This window comes from Elephantulus edwardii, unplaced genomic scaffold, assembly GCF_000299155.1.
Source record: "Elephantulus edwardii isolate Elephantulus edwardi_28Jun2011 unplaced genomic scaffold, EleEdw1.0 scaffold00037, whole genome shotgun sequence".
In the NCBI taxonomy this organism is placed as follows: domain Eukaryota; kingdom Metazoa; phylum Chordata; class Mammalia; order Macroscelidea; family Macroscelididae; genus Elephantulus; species Elephantulus edwardii.
In genome coordinates, this window is record NW_006399787.1 from 16,295,495 (window position 1) to 16,317,288 (window position 21,794).

The 21,794-nt window shown below is 45.3% G+C and overlaps 1 protein-coding gene across 1 annotated transcript in view; it reads left to right on the top strand.

Annotated features, from left to right (window-relative positions):
* MAP3K9 (mitogen-activated protein kinase kinase kinase 9) overlaps nucleotides 1–9,490 on the top strand; it is a 135,453-nt gene extending 125,963 nt beyond the window's left edge. The window contains exons 9-12 of the mRNA XM_006884727.1: nucleotides 2,813–2,881; nucleotides 5,030–5,142; nucleotides 6,303–7,106; nucleotides 8,593–9,490. Of these exons, the coding sequence (XP_006884789.1) occupies nucleotides 2,813–2,881; nucleotides 5,030–5,142; nucleotides 6,303–7,106; nucleotides 8,593–9,077 (1,471 nt within the window). The 3' untranslated portion in view covers nucleotides 9,078–9,490. The remainder of the gene's footprint in view (nucleotides 1–2,812; nucleotides 2,882–5,029; nucleotides 5,143–6,302; nucleotides 7,107–8,592) is intronic.
* Nucleotides 9,491–21,794: the final 12,304 nt, after the last annotated feature.

Genomic DNA, 21,794 nt, shown 5'->3' on the forward strand with positions numbered 1-21,794 from the left:
TGACTGGGATAATTGGGATGGGAGTGTCAGAGACAGTGCGATTGGCACAGGACAGAGCGGAGTTTAGGGCTGTTGTACATAGGGTCGCTATAAGTCGCAGGCGACTCGACGGCACGTAACAACATAACAACAACAACAAGAAATTATAAACTTCTCGGTCTTTTTTTTTTAAGTTTATTATTTTTTTGTGTGTGTACCATCAAATCTGATCTGAATGGTACAGGAGGAGATTGCCCCTCCTTCTCCAGCAGAGCATCTGGTGGATTTGCTTCTATATCTTTAAGACAGAATTTCCAATTTCCTTCCTTGGAACCTCCTAGAATAGGGGATAAGTTTTGGAGGTGCTTTTTCCCCCTATAAAATATAGTAAATATTTTACTAAGATAGTATATGCTTTAGGCTTTGGATGCCCTGTGACCTCTGATGCATCTAATCAGCTCTGTGTCTCTAGGACAAAGCAGCTGTCAGATGTGTAAATGAATAAACATAGCCATGCACCATTAAAATTTGAAAATGGATAGCAGTGATAGTTATATAGCATGAATAACACAGTTAATACCATTATATTGTTATGTGAACAGTGTTGAAATGGCAGATGTTTTATATTAACATTTACCATAATAAAAGAGGGTGAGCACAAAACAAGTTGTTGTTGTTTTGGTTGATTGCTTTTGAGTTGAGTATGACTCATAGTGACCCTACAAACAAAGGGCCTGAAGCCTTTCTATAACTATTGACATTTACCAAAGTTGATAGAGTTTCCGGAGGCATGTTGTTTAGGAAGTGGCTGCCACTCCTGCTTCCAGAAAAACATATAGTGGATAAGATTTGGTCTCTTAACCCTGGTTTACTAACCCTTGGAAGGGTCCTGTAGTCCATTCATTAAACAATGTAAAAAATTCTCCCTGAGTGTTCTGCTCATACCTTTCTCTTCCTCTTAAAACATGTGTTCAGAGAAAGAAGAAGGGGCAGGATCACAGGATTCTGATTTTCACACATAGATTGCCAACCATTTCTTACAATGAACCTCCAAGTAGATTTGAACTTCCCACTTTTTGCTTAGTGTATTAATCATATGCGTCCTCTAGAGAACTCCGATGCATGTAACTCCAAGTCATCCCTTACCCCATAACTGTACTAACATGTATGAATGGAAACATGTCTGGAAAAAGCAAAACTTGTACCTGATACCTTAGATGTGCTTGTGAGCTGTGGCCTGGGAGTTCCGTTCTCCCGAGTTCTTCACCGACCAGGCATTCATTAAGTGGTAGTGAAATAGATGCCAACATCAGATGCCTACCTGTGAATCCTGGCCTCCAGTGTGATGGGAATAGTCAGAGTACCTGTCTCGTGGAATTGATATGAGAACGCAGTAAGTTTATGCTCATGAAGTGCCTAGAAGACCGGCCAGCTCAGTGTAAGCATGTGAAACTATGAACACTATGGTGATTATCTTCTGCACCTTGGTAGTTTTCTTTCATGCCTGAAAAATGATGTTTCCTAACACCTACCCCTTTTTAAAGTCGTTTTCTAGAGACATTCCAAGGCTAACTATTCGACTTTATATCCTTACTTACAGGTGCCCAAATCTGTAGTTAGTGTAGATAACCCTTCAGATATGAAGATTTCATGTCCATCCATTTTCCCTTGTCAGAACTGAGCTGAAGATGAAAATAGCAGTTGGGTTCAAAAAGGACTGATCATCTTAAGCCAGGCTCCAGAAATTACTGGATACTTTTGGATGACAGATTTTAAAAATATAAGGCAAACCACCTGAACCATGTGAGAATTCAGTGATGGAGTCCTTGGAAGGTGGCAAATCACTCTTCTATATACTAAGCTCTCCAGGACAAGAGCTTGCAAGTCTGCCATCTGAACCCTGGGCTGTGTAAAGCAGGTCTCAGAAACTCAGTCACCCAGAATCCCCTGATATTTCTGACATCACTATGATTCCAGACAGGATTTTACTGGGATAGCTATGGAGCCCAGGAGTTTCTGTGTTCTGCTTCCTTTAAAGGCCTTTTGCTTGCTGTTTCTTATTTGGTTTGCTGTAACTTTATTTTACTACAAAATAGTAACTCTGGAATTTTCTTCCTCCCTCTATCAGTTCACTGTCACAAACTTTTGAAGCAATTCAGAGCACAAGCTTTATTATTATTTTGTTTGCTTGTTTGTTTCACAATGCCTGTAGAAGAAATAGCACCTCAAATAAGAACACTTTGGTCTCAGGCTCTTTTTAGAATCTCTATATGATAGTATTTCTATTTTTACTGCCTGTTGCCTGAAGAAAATATATAAAGAAAGAAGCCATCTTGAAGTCAATAATGTAAAATGGATCTGCAATTTTTTTGTGAATCTTCATCTATTAAAAAAAAGCCTGCTTTTAATTTGCTTGTTTTTTCAGATACTAAAACGCACACAAAAATTTTTTCCAGTTAGTTGGAGATTGGAATATTTTCATATATAATTACATGAATTCTTACTATGTTGCCAAATATAGTTTAAATAGATTAAAAAAAAGAAAAGAGTATACATCTGTAGAAAATAAATGTACTGTCTGTAAAAAGTGTGGGTATGTGTAGGGTCACATGCCCCTTGCAATTATCTGCTTAAGGACCTTTGCCCCTCAGATTGGGAGGTCCCAGGCCTGTGGCCATCCTAGCAGGGCCATCTTGTCAGATTCTTGCCTGATGTGGGCTCTACTAACCAGAGGTGGGTGGCTGGCAGTACAACCTTGAAGGTTCTGATGTGGGAGAGACTAAGCTGGATGTGTCCTCTTCTGCCTGCTACTTATTCTCTTTGTTTGTTGAAGATCCCCTCAGAGACGTGAGAAAGCTAATGGTTTAAGTACCCCATCAGAATCTCCACATTTCCACTTGGGGTGAGTCTAACCTACACCCTTTCCTCACCTGTGCTGGTAACAGTGTGTCTGCCATTTATTTACCTGTTCACACAACATCTCCCTTAGGACATTCTCTCATTGCCAGAGTGGTGCTGATTTTTGTGGTTGGTTTGTTTGTTTGTTTTTTAAATGCAGTACCATTGTGCACCTTGGGGAAAGACCTGTGTTGATAATACTTGTTCTTATTCTTTACTTGTCTGCCAGACTCTTTGTTGGGATACCTCTGGTATTCTTAATAGTCTCTTAGTTTTAAGAAGATGTGCATGACTGGTTTTCCTTTGATCTTTAGCTCTGGTTTTGACTTAGGTAATCTGGATTCGCTGAGATGGAGGTGATGTTACAAGATTTTCCATTTGGAATCTCAAGCTATGGATTTAGCAATACACTTATCTCTGGTTCTAGATGTTGGCTGGTATGAGTGGCATAGAAATATAGTTTATGGATGTTTCTAATGGTTCTTGAAATTCTGAGGTCAGAGGAAAAAGATGGACTAGGACTCTTGAAAGAACAGGCTTTAGTTGAATGTTGTTGTTGTTATATACCATCAAGTTGCAGCTGACTCATAGCTGACCCTCCAGCCCTTTGAATGCCATTTTTCAGAGGCAGTAAATTGCATGGGAGGAGATTGCCCATCTTTCATGCTAAGTAGCTTGTGGATTTGAACCCTGTGCCTTTACATTGGCAGCACAACTCTATACCACTAAGCCATCAGAATTCCCTTTCGTTGAATAGTCCTTAAGATATAGAGAAAGAAGGAGAAAAAGGTCACCTCTGATTATAATCCTGATGTCTTCAAGGCAGCCATACTGTAGAGATTATAGTCCTCTTTTGTACTGTCCTATATCAGAAATTATGAGAATGGCACCAGATAGGACAAGGTCCATTCAGATTTGTTGTTTACAGGATTGCTATGAGTTGTACTCAACTCGACTGCACATAACAACATAGCAAAAAAGACCAGTGTTCTGGGTCTCTAATTCACCCATCATTCCCCACCAATGGGGGTAGGGAATACCTAATCTGTATCCTATGAAGACTGAGTTGCTATTAGAGATACAAACTAAATTAATAGTTTGTTGTGTTTGGGGAGAACATTGTTCTAATTGGTACAGGGCTTGTCCGTCATTTTACTGCACTGAGATAACTTGTGGGTTGCTGTAATACTGAAAGCTGTGCTACTGGTGTGTCAGATGCCATAGGGATTACCCATAGTGGACAAGTTTTAGTAGATCTCCCAGATTAAGAGTGACTAGGAAGCAAGATTAGCAATCCACTTCTTAAATAACAGGCCTCTAAAAACTCTATAAATACAGTGCCTGCAGCAATGAGCTCTAGTGTGTTAGGAAGTGTGAAAATGACACAGGATAGGACGGGATTCAGATCTGCTTTTCATAGAGTCACTATGAGTCGTGCTCAACTCGAGAGCACCTAACAGCAGCAACAATCTATATCCTTAGAGAATTACTGGCTTATCAGCATAAGTTGATGACAGGGTTTGAAAGTGAGATTCCTGTCCTTTTCCTCTCTGCCCCTAAGAGAAGAGGAGGGATCGAGTATAATATTATATACAGCTGGCACAGATCTGTCCCAAAGTGCACTGAGTTGGTACATCTTAGGCAATTTTGTTGATTTTTTTTTTTTACAATGGCTTTGAAAGCTGTGTAAGCATGTCCTAAGCTTGGAAGGTCCTGCAAAGTCATATGAGTAGAATGGCCTAGCCCATGTGGGTATCTCCTAATGCCCAGTGCTTGCCTGATGTCGTTAATACATTGCATTTGGCACCTCTGGGCTGATTGCTTCTCCGTTGAGAAGAGCTCAGACAAGACCTCAGCTGCTCCTGAGCAGTCTCTGTGCTTCCTGCCTGTTTACCAGCCTGCCCACCAACTATTCCCAGCAGCATGTGAGCGGGGACTGAACGTTGTACCTCCACTTGCCCATCATTGCGTGTGTGTCCTGTGGTTTACGAAGTGAGTGGGTCCTCTGAGATTTGTTGCCTGCATTCCAAACGTCTTGGGCTTTGGTGTCATTGAGCAGCTAGGGATGGACATTTCTCCAGTTTCATGGAACCAAGCGTAGAATAACAGAAGGAACCAGTTCTTAACAGTTTCCCCATTTCTGCTTATTCAGCCTCAAGTCCCTAGTAGATGGATACAAACAGTGGTCATCCAGTGCCCCTAACCTGGGGAAGGGCCCAAGGAACAGCCCTGCCCTGCCAGGGTTCACCAGCCTTATGGAGATGGGTAAGCACCAGCCTTTGTTGGTTCTCTTTTCTTTCAGGGAATTGTTAGTCAAGCTTGCATGACTGTTTAAGAGTCCCTCCTGCCATTTCCTGGTGCTTGTCTCCTCTGTTACTCATCTCCCACAAGCCTACACTCCTAATATGATCCTCTCTGAGTTTACCCTACTTCTGTTCCACCGAGTCTTTCCTAATCACAGTTCTTCCTGCTGCCTCCTGGAGCCAGCTTGCCCTTGGCTTCACTCGGTCTCCTTAAGCCAGTGACTGTCTCCTTAGGCAGAGCAGAAGGGTGAGGCTATGAGTCAAGCATTTCCCCTTTCTGAGTTTATTTCCTCATATTTTTATATGGGCCATTGGCAAAGCAAGGGATGATAGGGAAGACATTGTAACTTTGTTCAAGGAAACTTTTCCAGTGCTGACCTACGATTACTACATGGACACAATCCTCTCTAGGCCCTCCCTCCCTGTCCTCTTACCACTATAGGGGTCCATGGTCTTAATAGTCAGTCCATAGAGTAAACTGGCCTTCCTTTACATAGGGGTGTCTCATCCTTTGCAGGTGAGTGGTTTTAAACCAGCCTCTAGGTCATTGTTCTAGAAATCCAAGAGCCCTTCCAATTTTAAGGTGCAAAAAAATTAGGAATGTTTCTTTTTGTTGTGAGAAACTCATACTGCATTTGGGCTTATAGATTCTGAGGGCCTCTCTTTCTCCATGAGGATGACTAAGAAGTGTGTCATCCTCCAGAATGGACCCACTCCAGGCATCCGGCCCCTTTCTGTAACACCTAGTCCTTTACTTAGTGATATGACACAGGCCTCGCCTACCGTCTTTGTGGGGAAGCCTCCCAAGCCTTTAGACCTCTTTTCCAACTTGGGTGGAGGGTCTTGATGGAATGAGATTGCAAATTAGCATATCCTCTGTTCTACAAGTAGACAAAAAGACTCTGGAATGGAGACTAATTACCCCACGTTGGTCAGAGTTGACTGGGGGCAGTAAAACCCTGTAGACTGGATCCCCGCTTCCCCCTTCTACCTACCCAATAGAATATTTGCCCTTTTGAAACTAAACAAGGAGTCTTGAGTCTGGGGTGGGCAGGAGATGAATCTTACTGGTGTTGCTCTATTCCCATTTTCTATTTTCCCTTCAATCCTGTCACTTTACAGAGGATGAGGATAGCGAAGGCCCGAGGAATGCAGAGAGCCGCCTACAGCATTCACCCAACCAGTCCTACCTCTGTATCCCGTTCCCTCGTGGAGAGGATGGGGATGGCCCCTCGAGTGATGGAATCCACGAGGAGCCCACCCCAGTCAACTCAGCCACCAGTACCCCTCAGCTGACGCCAACCAATAGCCTCAAGCGGGGTGGTACCCACCACCGCCGCTGTGAGGTGGCTCTGCTTGGCTGCGGGGCTGTTCTCGCAGCCACAGGCCTAGGGTTTGATCTGCTGGAAGCTGGCAAGTGCCAGCTGCTTCCCCCAGAAGAACCTGAGCCACCAGCCCGGGAGGAGAAAAAGAGGCGGGAGGGCCTTTTTCAAAGGGCCAGCCGTCCTCGTCGGAGCACCAGCCCTCCCTCCCGAAAGCTTTTCAAGAAGGAAGAACCCATGCTCTTGCTAGGCGACCCCTCTGCCTCCCTAACACTGCTGTCTCTCTCCTCCATCTCTGAATGCAATTCCACCCGCTCCCTGTTGCGCTCCGACAGCGATGAGATTGTGGTGTATGAGATGCCTGTCAGCCCCGTTGAGGCCCCACCCCTCACCCCCTGCACCCACAACCCCCTGGTCAATGTCCGAGTGGAACGCTTCAAGAAAGACCCCAACCAGTCTCTCACTCCCACCCACGTCACCCTTACGGCTCCCACGCAACCAAGTGGCCACCGGCGGACTCCTTCTGATGGGGCCCTTAAGCCAGCGGTTCTCCTAACCAGCAGAAGCCCCTCCAGCAATGGGTTGAGCCCCAGTCCTGGAGCAGGTGAGTCCTGTCCTCTTGTCTCCCAGGGCAGTGGAGAAGTTTACCAGTATCTCATTTCCTCTTTCCACCTCTGAATTAGTGAACTCTAGTCCTCCTCCTCAGCCATTCATACAATTGGTTGATTGATCTGAGGTGGAAGAGGTAACTGAAGCTGGTCACCTTCTTTCTGTCCTGTGCCTGCCTCAGAGGTCTTCCCATTGCGTGGGACAAGGCTGGTCACCTTCCTTCTGTCCTGTGCCTGCCTCAGAGGTCTTCCCCATTGCGTGGGACAAGGCTGGTTACCTTCCTTCTGTCCTGTGCCTGCCTCAGAGGTCTTCCCCATTGCGTGGGACAAGGCTGGTCACCTTCTTTCAGTCCTGTACCTCAGAAGTCCTTCCCAATGTGTGGACAGGTCCTAGAAGGGATCATAACTCAAAATCCTGTGGGATGTTCAGGGCTGGGATCGTAGAGCAGTGCAGTGACACAGGGCACTAGCCTTCGGTCATTCCATAAAGAGGACATTGGCGTTACCAGAAGGGAATTAATGTATGGCACAGAGGAGGCGTATTGTTTGCCACGGAGCTGAACTCTTGCTCCCATTACAGCATCAGGACACACACACAAGGATAAGATTCTTCCTATGCCTCACAGCCCTCAGCACTCAGGCCCGGACTCACATCTGAGTCTTCACACCTGCATATATGTCCATGAATGTTCCTACACATGGACATGCACTTGCTTTTCTATCTGACACCTGGTAATCCTGGGTAAACACACTTTCATCCTCGATATTTTCCCTCACAGCCACTGCTCTCAGTAAAACAGAAGTCTGGCTTGAAAACTCCGGACCCATTGGAAGGGAGGGATTGCATTAACCCTCTCACTGAGATTTGAGTGGGAATGAATTTTACCATGCTGTTTCCCAATCCCCATTTGAAATGTTAGGAGATATTCAGACATGTGAATTACTTGCAAACAGAGACCTTCTATTACTCACTCTGAGACCTCTCATTCCTTGCTCTGCTCCTGTCATATTTTTATTAATTAGATGAACTGTTGAATGAATGGACATTCCTTGAAGTCCTGGGCCAGCAGTCTCTAGATTTTTGGTGGGTCGTGCATTCCCTGCTGCAGCTGTTCAGCTGTCCTGTCGGAGTGCTAAAGTGAATGTTATATGAACAAATGGGTGCGAGTGACTTTCAAGAAAACTTTATTCACAAAACAGGTGGCCAGTTGTCCTCCCAAGTCTGCTGACGTCTGACTCAAATGATATCATTAAAGATGTGATGCTGGTTGCCCTATTCTCATTACCAGATGCAGGGACCAGGGTCTTCTAGTTCATTCTTGTATCCCCAGTGCCTTCCAGCATACTGCACACAGTAGGTACTCAATAAATACTAGGCCAACCAAATGAGTAAAAATATGGCAGGTGAGAAAAGAGTACATCTGGTTGAGGAATCTGGGCCCGTCATCTGATGCCCCTCTTTTTTTTTTGTCTGTTGACCAGGAATGCTGAAAACCCCCAGCCCTAGCAGAGACCCAGGTGAAGTTCCACGTCTCCCTGACCCCAATGTGGTCTTCCCCCCAACCCCAAGGCGCTGGAACACACAACAGGACTCTACCTTGGAGAGACCCAAGACCCTGGAGTTTCTGCCTCGACCGAGACCCTCTGCCAATCGGCAACGGCTGGACCCTTGGTGGTTTGTGTCCCCCAGCCACGCCCGCAGCGCCTCCCCAGCCAACAGCTCCAGCACAGAGACACCCAGCAACCTGGACTCCTGCTTTGCGAGCAGCAGTAGCACTGTGGAGGAGCGGCCTGGCCTCCCAGCCCTGCTCCCCTTACAGGCAGGGTCACTACCGCCTGCCGAGCGGACGCTTCTGGACCTGGATGCTGAGGGGCAGAGTCAGGACAGCACTGTGCCGCTGTGCAGAGCTGAACTGAACACACACAGGCCTGCCCCTTATGAGATCCAGCAAGAGTTCTGGTCTTAGCCTGAAAAGGTCAAGGTGGGCGAGGGGGAGGCAGGAGGACATGGGGAGAGCTGGCTGGCACAGCCCTTTCTCAGAGTTGGACCTCCTGAGATCCAACCCTACTTCTTGCACTGATAATGCACTTTGAAGATGGAGGGGATGGAAACAGGGCCACTTCAGAGTCTCCTACCCTGCAGGGCCTTCCACCCATGTCCACTGGAGGGGCTGTGGCCATCAGCTCAGGCTGTGTAGGGGAGGGAGGGGCGTGTGCATGACCCCCATCCTCCACAGTCTTCCTCGCCTTTTGAGTGACACCACAGAGTCACTCAGCCAAATCAGTCTGCTGCGCCTCTCCTCAGCCAGCTGGGTATGCCCCGAGCCTGTCCTAGATGGAGTCCTTTGGTTTGCCCTGAGTTCAAGCGTCCCAAACACCAATATAGGCAGTCCCCAGGTTACGAACATCCAATTTATGTGCAAGCAATAGATGCAAGTAAAACCCATTATATGAAAATTTCAAGGTACGTACAATGGTTTGTAATGACATCAGGGCACTACTTTGCAAGATGCATCAAACCATTATTATTGCTGTATTGTTATTGTTATGACAAAGAAGGTTTAGTGTATCTGAAGTGTCGTATTATGCAAAGGAACACCTACTCTATTCTAAAACAAATACTTCACTAACTGTTGTTAAATAGGAACTGTGCCTGACTTTTCCAGTGTGGATGTACAAATTTGACTTAAAGACAGATTTAGGACTGGAACTTGCTCGCGACCCTGGGACTGCCTTTATTGGTTGTTCTGTGATTGACTTTGCTCCTCTTTTCACTCGTCCGCCACCATCATGAATTGAACGTCATTTGATGTGAGATTTTCTGTTTCCTGAGCCCTTTCATGCCTGCTGGAGGTCAGAAGGCCAGGTGCTCCAGTGTGGGAGAGAAAGAATGAGTAGACCTGGCACACTGCCTGCCTGTCCCTTGTGTGTCCTACCTACCTGCATAAACCTGCAGAAGGCAGAGGGAGCTGCCTCAGTAAGAAAGAAAGAGATAAAGTTCCGTCAGCTTACAGTAAAGGAAATAGTTAAGTCTGTTCTCCAAGAAACCCCCAAAGGGAGGCAGAAACCAACATTAGTGGCAGACATCCCTTTGCCTACTATCTGGTACCAGGACAGAGTCAGGCTAAGTTCTGATAGAAACCATATTCTCAATCCACAGGTTTCTTGGGAGATTCATTCACTGGCGCCCATTCTGCAGCCAGAGACAAAATTGCTGCGTTTGTCCCTTTTGTTGTATAATCTCTGTGAGTTACTTTGTTCCCTTTGTCTTTCCTCAATCCCTGGAATTAGTTGATTTGGGGTTACATGTTTGGTTGGAAGCATATCACTGTACAGCACCAAAAAAGCACACAGGGCTGGGCCCTGGGCACTCGAAGCTGGAATTGTAGTGTTTTCTTCTCACCTGGTTCATCCATTCTGTGAAGTCTAATGGAGCCATCAGGAGTATTGTTCTTAAAAAGATGTAGTGAAGGGAGAATGCTTGTAATACACTTGGTGATCCACTCATGTCCTGCAAGTCCCAAGCACTTAAAATGAACCAAAGCCACCTCTTGTTAGTGTTCATAGGCTTTGGACATGACCAGAAGGACCACAGAGACTGGCTCTGGCTCGCCTGGATTGGTTTCCTTAACTTGAATGTGGAGCTTCAGAAGCCTTTTCATCTACTCAGGCTTCTGTATTGTATGGTGACAGATTGTCTTTGTCTCAGACTCGCCACTGGAAATAGAATTCTTCCTTCTTCATTCCTTCCAGACTCTAAAAGTTGCTCCGCCACACCTGATTATGGAATTGTGCTCTGGAAATGATGGACACCCCTCAGCAGGTTCCCTGTATCTGCTAACTGGAAACCAGAATGGGGAGTGGTGCACCTGATCCTAATGGTGTATTTGTTCACTGCTCTTTGTTACTGTAATAGAAGTTTTTCCCTGGGCATGACAAAAGGATTGGCCTTAGTTTTAACATTGTTTCTTGCCTTATAAGGCCAGTAGCACTTTAGGGCAGGGTTCTTGCCAAGTCTTGGATATCTCTCTCTCTCTCTCTCTCTCTCTCTCTCTCATATCTCTATCTCTCTCTTTCCTGTCGAGTTGCATCCAACCCATAGCTCCAGTAGGTTTTCAAGACCATATATCACACAGGAGGAGACTGCCCATCTCTCTCCCAAAGAACTGCTGGTGGAATTGAACCACTAGAGAAGCAAAGATGCCACGAGGGCTCCGTAAGTCTGAACGTGGAGGCACCATTGATTCTGTTGCCCAGGGTCTTACGGTTGTGTTTCATTATTGAAATAAACATAGATTATTTCTGCTCCATGCCCCATGCCTATTCCAGGAGTGGGGGGACTGTGACTTCTCAGCACTTCTAGCCCTGCTTGTGGCTTCTTTTCCTTCCTTGATGGAGTTGTTACTAGTTCCTGTTGAATTGACTCATGACACCCTTATGTACAACAGGATGAGAGAGGCTTCCCAGACCTCCACCTTCTTCACCATGGGGGGGTAAGTACATTGGCGGTGGCCGCTTCATCAGTTGAGCTTATTGGCAGTTTTCTTTCTTTATCCTCTGCTTCAGAGGGGCTCTTGTAAAGAGATGAGCACAGTGATCCATTCTCTGCCCTTTCTCTGGGTTCTTTACAACTCTAATCCCTAAGACACTAGGATATCTGTAAATCCTGAAAGTTTCTGATGGGGCACAGCTTACAGCTCAGTCCAAAACCATGCGAGCCCAACACTCTTGTGATGATAGATTTCAGGCCAGCCATTTTCCTTTGTCATTTAGTTCAGATTAACGAAGGAAATCTGAGAGAGGCCAAGAGACAAGTTCAGGTTCATGAAGCAAAAAACAGCTGTATGCCTTGGAAGTCCTTGGTGTAAAATGAATGGTGGTGACTCAGCTAAGTCAGTGAGTCAGCTGAGAAGTGGAGCCCATAGAACAAGCAAAAATCTCTTTCGGAAGCATAGCTGGATCTTTGCTAGTGTCCTAAGAAGCAAAAGCAGATCATTCCAAAGATAACTGCTGTGCGCATCCATGAAGATGGAACTTGAATCATCTCTGGGTGTCTGAAATCTCCCAGGCTGATGGGGCACTCTGGGGCAAGGCTGGAGATAGGTTGCAGCTCTTACAGTACAAGGTTTGAGTTCTCTGGTTCTATCAGGTTTCTTGCCCTGTGCTTATAACCAGGAGCTGCCCTTGAAGTTGCAGATAAAGAGATGGTAGGTGGCCTTCCCCCTTCTCCCTTCCTTCTGTTACCCCAGTGATGTGCTGGCAGTACACTACAAGAGAGATTGTGATAAGAAATTATATTACTATCAGCCCCTTCTCCTAGGATCCCTTAGCTCCTACCACTGATACCAAACGAGACTCTCTGTTTATTCCTTGGGGATCCAGGCCCTGCCTAGGGCTGAGTAGTGTATATGTTATCCATATATGCTACCTCTAAGACACTTTGGGAAATGCTCTTTTTTTAATTTTTTTTAATTATTAATTTTAATGAAAGTTTACAGAGACTTTTGATTTCCAGTCATTCATTTTTGCACTTTTCTTCCTGCCCAACCTCCGCTCCCCACCAGTTAGCTCTTCTCTTTGAAAAGTAAAAGAAAAATTCTTTCACTCTTACACAATTCCTCCCCTCAAGTCTACTCCACTGTGCAGTCTTTGAAATGCTCTTAACTTGACATTCTTTGACATCTCTGGAGTCTCATCATAATGGTGGTAGTAGTAAGAAGAACAATGATTGATTAAAAAAGAAGGTGAAATCCAACTTTTCTGTCAACTTTCATTAAAATCACAATAAAAAGGGGGGGAGAGCAACAATAGTATCTTACATTGAGATAGCTTAAAATAGTTCTGACTTAGCCTTGCAGCCTTGACAAAATGACATCATTTTCCTTCTGCATTTTATCTGCTTACTGGTAGATAAGTTTGCTCAAAGTTTGCCAAAAACAAAGAAGGACGCCGCTGCCCCTCCTAAAACTGAAGCCAGAGGAAGACATTAAAGGCCAAGAAGGCGGTCCTGAAGGGCACCCACAGTCACAATAAAAAAAGGTGCGCGCATCACCCACTTTCTGGCATCCTAAGACACTGAAACTTTGCAGGGACCCCAAATACTCCCAGAAGAGCATTCCCAGGTGAAACAAGCTTGACCACTATGCCATCATCAAGTTTCCCCAGACCACTGAGCCATGAAGAAGAGAGAAGATAACAACACACTTGTGTTCATTGTAGATGTCAAGACAGATGACAACCAACAGGTCAAACAAGCTGTGAAGAAGCTCTGTGACATTGATGAGGTCAAGGTCAACACCTTGATTAGGCCTGATGGTGAGAAAGCCTGTGTTCAGCTTGCTGCTACTCTGATGAACTCAGCATTTCTCAAGATGAAGGAAGGAACTGAAGAACAAATTCAAACCTCGAGTTACAGTACTTAAAGATGCTATGGGTAGAATATTGAGTGATCCAAGAAGCATCAAAAGAAGATGGAAGGAGTACACAGAGTCACTATATTTAAAAAAAATGACACAGGAGAATTTCATTAAACAGCGTATGATCAAGAAGCAGTGGTGATGAAGGAGGAAATTCAAGCTTCTCTGAAGGAATTGGCAAAAAAATAAGGCCCCAAGGATTGATGGACTACCAAATGACATATTTCAACAAACAGATGCTGCCCTGGGTGTGCTCATCAGGTTGTGCCAAGAAATCTGGAGGATTGCTACTCGGCCAACTGACTGGAAGAGACCCATATTCCCAGTCCCAAAAAAGTTAAGCCTACAGAATGTGGAAATTATCAAATAATATCACTAACATTACACGCAAGCGAAACCTTGCTGAAGACTATACAAAAATGACTGGAAAGTGACAGAAGTACAAGCTAGATTTAGAAGAGGCCATGGCACTAGGGATATCACTGCTAACATCAGATGGATTTTGCCTGAAAGCAGAAAGTACCAAAACAATGTATATCTGTTTCATTGACTACACAAAGGCATATGGCTGTGTGGATCATGACCAGTTGTGGCTAACCTTGAGAAGAATGGCAATCCCAGAACACTTGATTCTGTTTATTTGAAACCTATACTTGAACTAGGAAGCAGTCCTCTGAACATAGCAAGGAAATATTGCATGGTTCAAAATCAAGAAAGCAGTTTTTCAGGGATATGTTCTTTATCCGTATCTTTTCAATCTACATTGGAGCAGATAATTCGGGAGACTGGACTCTATGAAGGAGAATATGGATCAAGATTGGAGGAAGACTCATCAACAACCTGTGTTATTAAGAAGAGACAGCCTTGCTTGCCGAAACTGAGGGGAACTTGAATTTTCTCCCGAAGGTCAAGGACTGCAGTCTTCAATATGACGAAGACTCAACATCAAGAAAACAAAGATTCTCACTACTGGGCCAATTGACAGCATCATGATAGAGAAAGAGATTGAGGTTGTTAACAGTTTCATTTTGTTTGCATCTACAGTCAACACTCTTAGCACCAGCAGTCAGGAAATAAAAAATCAATTTTGCATTGGGAAAGTCTGCTGTCTGGATGCCAAGGAGCTCTTGGAGTTCCAAGGAGCAATGATGTCAGTCAAGAGACAAAGGTGCACCTGATCCAAGCCATGGTATTAATTATCTGCTATGTGTCTGAGAGCTGGACAATGACTAAGGATGACAGAAGAAGAATTGATGCTTTTGAGTTGTGGTGCTGAAGAAGAGTATTGAACATACATACCATGGACTGCCAAGGAGCGGGTGAAACTACTTTGCTCTTTGGAGGCAAGGATTTTGAGGCTCTGTCTTACATACTTTGGGCATGTTTCCAGAAAGGACCAGTCCTTGGAGAAGGATATCCTACTTGGGAGGAAGGAGGGTCAGCACAAGAGAGGAAGACCCTTAATGAGATGGATGACATAGTGACTGGCAGTAAGGACAGGTGTGTCAGAGACAGAATGGCTCAAAAGAGGGCAGGGTTCAGAGGAATTGTTTGTAGGGTCTCTATGAGTTGTAGTTGACTTGATGGCACATAACAACAACAAACTGAGTCCAGCTGACTAATTCTAAGTAGAACTTTTTCTCACACACACAAAAAGTGAAAATTCAAGTGAAGAACAATTTAAAAGATGCTTGAACTTATTACTGAGTTAAATCTCAAGCTTGGAGATCCAAACAAGATGGCTTTATTCCATTTTTTTGCTTAATGACCTTGGGCTTGTCTCACCCTTTCTCATATTTCCTTAAAGGGCCACATTGCATACTTTCTTCCAAGGGCAGTCGGAATCTGTATCAGAGAAGGTCAGTGAAATGCTGTGGCTTGATGCCAGCTTCTGGAATTACTAAAGTTGATAGTTTAGTAACTGTTACCTTTAGGGGACACATCTTTTGTAGGTTTGGGGGTTTTTTGGCTTGTTTGTTTGTTTGTTTTTTCCTCTGGCCTCTGGAAAAGAAGAAATTGCAGTTGGCTTTCCTTGACTAATGGCCAACACCCTGTTCCGGCACAAGTATGTAACACTTGATGTTTATGAAGATCCTGTCCTAATTCTTCAGCTTTTCAGATTGTCCTGGTGTTTGTTAGCAACCTTCAAGTCAGCCCCACTACATTTTCTCATGGTGACTCCGTGAACAACGGGATAAACTTGTGCCTTCTCCATAGGTTGTGATGCTGTGGATCAGCTGTCATGATCCGTAGCGTTTTCACTCGCTGATTTCTGTAACTGGAACCTCTGGCCTTCTAGCGTTAGTCTGGTAACACTTATTCAACCTCATGGCGCACGCAAGCCTCCACTGATGGATGAGTGGTGTCTAAACGTGAAGCGCGTTGGCTAGGACCGAAACCCAGGTGCTCCACCCTCGTGGAGGCAAGAGTTTTCCCACTAACCCACCAGCGCAGTATTGGTGTTTTGTGGAGAGGGAATTGGCACAAGGAGAGGTTGGTGGCAATATCAGAATGGTAGTGTAGTCTTTATTTAGAGTGTGAAGTCAGGCCAGTCCCTGGAAGGATTTTGAGGGAGGGATTCCCCTCACCTTTGGGATTTGTGCCCTGGTGTGAGGTTCCACATCACTCCCCTTTCCGCCAGGCCACTGTTGCTCAGGGATGCATGACACTCCAATAGAGTCTCAGCCTGACATTTTCTTTTGCCTCCACAGTCCCCACACTGGAGCCCCTCTTCCCACCTTGAGGAGGAGGAGGGCACTTCTCTGGGCTGCCCTGACTCTTCGTCAAGCTCACTTTTAACAAAGCAAAGAGTCGTAACTAAAGACTGAGTGGCAGTAGCAGGTGCTCAGCAGGGTTGAAATATCCTTCAGGTAGCTCCCCACCCCCTCCCTCCTCCCCGCCCCCTGCTTATCAAACCTGAACCTCTCCTCACCTGTTCGAACCTGTACCTTTGAGTCAGGTCTGTGAGGCGCAGCCAATGCAGGTCAGAAATAGTCTTTCTGCCTCTCCAAGGGTTGGGAGAAGCAGCAGGTGTTGCCATTCCTGTCGTGCAGACGTCTTGAGGAGAGCTCTGCCTGAGTTTGTGGGCCAGAGAAAGTAGGTCAGAGGTGAGAGTTGCTACCACGCCTTGTGATCTGAAGAAAGGGTGGTGCATGGGAGACTTGGGGTTGAGCTGCCTGCTTACCTGTGTAAGCTTACCCCTCTGCATCTTAGAAGCCCAACCCTAAGTCAGGTGTACCGAACTCTTCCCTTTCTGATGGATGAAGTCCTTCTAATTTTAAAATATTTGATCCTGGAGCCCCAAGCCCAACTCTGATGAGCAACAGCTTGCTAGATTGTTGTCCTTTGTATGGAAAAAAAATACCGTGTGTATTTGAGTATGTATAAGTTTGTAAGTCAAAAAGTCCATTGACAATTGTATGTGGTTCAGCTTCACAGACCACCTGCCTCTCCTTGATTTTAGATCTGAGGACATATGACCTGTCCTTGTTGACATCTAATAGGAGCACATTCTCAAGTACAATTTTTTGAAACAAGTCACCATTTTACCTGGTCAGGAGTGCGAGTGAATAAAAAAAGAAAAATCCCATACGGAAGGAGAACCCTCTGCTGCTTCTGGGGAGTTTTACCCCAGTTTTGCTTTCCTGGCGCACACCAGCACAGGTGCGTGAAGTGCAAACTGCAATCTCGGTTAATTAAGACTGATTAACAGAGCATAAGGGAGCTCTGGTAGCTTAGCGGCAAGGAGCTGTGCTGCCAACCTAAAGGTGCTTGGTTCGGACCCACGGCCTTGTTTGCAGGAGGATGGTGGGCACTCTCCTCCTAGCCATGACTTACTTCTTCTGAAAACCCCCTGAAGGGTCGGCTGTGAGGCAGTTCAGACTCCACGGTGCACAGCAGCAGAGCATAGTTGCCCGATGGGATGTGATGGGCTGTGCAGCAGGTGAGCCTGACAGACTTGCTCTCAGGTTGTTGACTGTTTCCCTGTACAGGGGAGATTTTGCTATTAGGCCCCACCCTTTCCTTGGCCCATTTCTGATCTTGAGCCCTAGAAGTGTCCAGGCAGCGCCCTGACTTTCTTCAGGCTGTTGGGGATCTTGGGCGGGGCTTGCTCCTGTATATGGGGCTGGGTGCCCCTGAGAAGCCTGGACCTGTAGGACTGGTTTGTCCTGATTCTTGCTGTCTGTGGTTCCCTGGATTCCCTTCAGGAAGCCCATTTGGGCTTTAATTCAAGATTGCAGGTAGAAAGAGAGAGGAGCCTTCAGGCAAAACTGGTTACCTGAGCTGTGAGCTTTTCTACACCTCTCTTTGTTTTTCTTGGAACCAAGATGTCTTCCCTCCAGTCTGGTCTGACCTGCAGGCAGTCTGCTTGGAAGGTGTGGATAAAGCAGCTAGTTCAGAATCTCAGGAGAGGGAATTTCCAGATGCAATTCCAGGAGGAAAGACCTTCCTTCTGGGACCCGTGGGGTGGCCATCTGGGAATTGTAAGCCTGGAAGTCAGGATAGTAAGTGAAAGTCTTACAAACATTACCTACTCCATACTCAATGAAGTCCAAGACCAAGTTTCAGAAATAATGTTACTCACATTCCTGAAAATTCTCAACACCCATATATGTGCTTTTTATCTCAAATAGCCCTCATTGCCATACAATTAGAAGGGACCCATTCTGAGGCCCTAAATTTTATGAAAGGAGATTGCCTATCTTTCTCCCTCAGAACTGGTGGATTTGAACCACCAGAGAGGCGTGACCTTTCAACTAGTAGTGCAGCTCTCTCCCAACTACTCCACCAGAGAGCTCTCTCTTGGGTGTTATGCTGTGGTTTTCTGTGCCATTGAGTGGGAACCATCTCATTGCTGACCCTCCAGCAGGTTTTCAGAGGCAGTAAATCACATGTAAGGGGTGCACCCACCTTTATCCTGCAGAGCAGCCGGTGGATGTGAATTGTGTACCTTTTGGGTTTGCAGCACAAATCCTTACCACTCAGCCAGCAGAACACCCTACCACTAGGCGGTGGTAGTTGTTGTTGATTGCCTTTGAGTTGAGCATAGCTCATAGCCACCCTGTGAACAAAAGGCCTGAAGCCCCTCTACAACCATCGGCATTTATCAAAGTTCATAGAGTTTCCAGAGACATGTTATTTAGGAAGTGGTTGCCACTCCTGCTTCCAAAACCACTAACCTAGTAAACCTACTAAAATAAATAACCCTAAGTGGACGGCTTTGAAACAAATTTACTTGCCCAAAGTTTAGGAGGCTAGAAGTCTGAATTCAGTGCATTGGCTTAAGAGGAATACTGTCTCTGTTGACTCTAGAAAAAGGCCCCTTCTCTCTTGAGCTTCGGTTCCTGGTATATCTTCATTGTCTTAACATCTCTCTTCCCCCATCTCTTCTTTGGTTGCTTATATCTCAGAAAGAAATTGACTCAATACACTGGCCACTAAATCTGAGTCATTAGTGTGATGAAGACAACCCACTGGAAATGTGAGTATAGCCAGGAACACAGAGGTTAGGATAAAGAACACTTTTTTTTAATGTAACATCGAGGCAGAACCAACTCATAGATGACCCTCCAGCAAGTTTTCAAAGGCTGTAAGTTCCAAGGGAGGATATTGCCAATATGTCTTCTGTCGGGCACCTGGTAGATTTGAACTGCCTGCCCTTGGGTTGGCACAACTGCTTACCTAGTAGGCCACTAGAGCTTCCAGGAGTATCGCAATATTTATCTTGATTATTGAATTTTTGGTATTGCCTGAATTTTTGCATCTGTTGTGAGTGCTTGCGTTGTCTTACTTCCCTGCCTCTCACTTGGACCAGTGAGTGGATTTAGGCTTACTGGTGAAGTCGATTTTAGCCAGCCTTCCAGCTCCCCAGTTCTTGTCCCTCCACCCCCTCAGTTCCTTATTAAGATGCTAGCTTTCTGAGAATGCTTTGCATTTACATTGGAATATTAGCAGTCATGATGCGTCTAGAATGTTTTTTCTGAATCTTTAACTTTGCACTTGCTAGCTTGGCTGTGACCTTTCCCTTGATAGTTCCTAACTTCCTTTCAGACTCTGAAACCTGAGGCCACTTAGAGGTGTCTCAGGCTTAAGAGTATTGAATGTACCATCAGCTGCCAAAAATAAAACCAAACCCAAATCTGTCTTGGAGCAAGTGCAAACAGGTGCTCCTTGGAAGCTAGGATGGTGACACTTTGGACATGCTGTCAGGAGGCACCAGTCCTTGGAAAATGACATCATGCTTAGAAGGAAAGGAAGACCCTTCAGGAGATGGACACAGAGACTTTACAAGTGGGCTCGAGCTTGGCAGAGATTGGGAGGGTGGGGCAGCATAGGGCAGGGTTCTGATCTCTTCATAGGGTTGTTGTTCACTAGAGGACATCCAACAACAAGAAGTCCCAAGGGAAGCCTCTCCATCCCCTTGCTGAGGGGAAAAGGGCAGTGTTCCCTCAAACAGCCTTAAGAAATTTCAGCCGCTGATAGCACTCCACCTACAGCGCCATTATCACTGCCTTTTAGTGTTCTCTGTCATCATCATTTCATCCTCATTTATCTCTACCTCCAGTTACATAAACCCTTAACCACCACGTGGTCAGAGTGAGGCTTGAATTTATCCTGAGCATAAGTGTGGAGACTAACAATAAATTCTAAGGATCTTTCTTCCCTGCCCTGTGGGGACATATATATAGACACAATATTACCGGTAGGTATTCATTATCCTCATTTAATAATGTTGACTGAGGTGCAGATGATCAAGAAATGTGCCCAATGACCTAAGGCTCGTATGCAATGTGGTGGCTCCAGTGCCAATGCCCGGCTGGCTCTCCTCAGTACACTTCTAGGCTCCTGTTAGAAGCCCTGGGTTAGAATTGGCATAGCTTAGCCCTCTTAGGTTTTCTGCTCACCCTTTGTCCAAAGACAAGTTGTATGCCTGGAGACATCAAGCAAGACTTGTCACCTCCCGAAAGCTCAGCTGCCTTCCTCTCCGCTCCTGGCTGTGTTCCCCTCCATTGTTTCCTCTCTATGAGGTTTCAGGGACTTGTTCCACACAGGGATGGAATGTGCCCATTTTGGTCCTCTGTATCATAGCTCCAACCCTTCTGCACCTGGTCCCCAAGTTTGGAAGCCTTATTGTAGCTCTTGTGTCTCCCTTGGGAACTTGAAATCAGGCTTTAGCCCTTGTCATATTGAGCCACATGCTCTTGGTACCTACACAGTTGTAACAAAGGAGGAAAAGGTGACCATGTTTTCTCCTCATTTCCCTCACTCACTACCATCCTACAAACACACACACACACTCACTCACTCACTCTCTCACACACAGATACATACACATAGGCATTTTGTAGTCTATGATTGTATCACCTAGCAGCTTAAGGAAGAAGTTGGAAATGTGGGGCGGTATCATACTTAGAAAAGCTTTCGTTGGGATTTTCCTTTCTCTTAGATCCTCTGAGTTTAGAGAAAGTCTGAGCTCTCCTCCGTGTTTTGTTCTGTAATTAGCTACAGGTATCCATTCCTAATTTGCCCTGTTCCACTGTATTGTCCACGTGTCCTGTCCCTGTATCCTTAAATCCCCATTTTGCTTTGGGATTTACATTGTATATTGTCGACAATATTTAAAAATAGAAAAGTCCTGAAGGAAGCTTATCAGGTTCTTTTCTTTGGCTTTTTTTTTTCCAAGGTACTGTAAATTGTCAACTAGGGATGCCAAGCAGGCTTGGTTCAATGGCTAAACCTCTTATCGTATTACAGTGTAATGCTGATCTCAGCCTGGTCTCAACACCAGAGCACACAGACTTGAATAAAACTGTTGAAACAATTACTTCTGGCTCTCTATGGTGCTTTGTAAGCTTGTCCTTACCCCTCTTTGTAATTAAGCCAGATATACAGGTAACTGATGATTCCTGGCCAATTTCCATGTGTAGGAAGAAAAAAAAACCTGGGAAAGAGAGAGGGGTGGATATGCTACAGGAAGAGGAAGTGAGGGAGTGGCTTCTGTAAGGGTCACAGAACATTATCTGGACTGCAGTGTCCTTTCCAAAAGAGGATATTTAAGGTCCTAAGGGATGGTTCAGTTTCTTCTTGAGACTGACTGTCATCTAAGTTTGGACTTTCAAAGCCACTAGCAAGTGTGTACTGTCTTGAATTTCCTAATATCCTGACCTTCTTGGTAGGGTTGTGAATGGGGCTAAGAAGTCATGAGTGGAGTTGTATGTAAATACATACATAGGATTTGCCACCATGAAGCCTGGATTCTTATGGCCC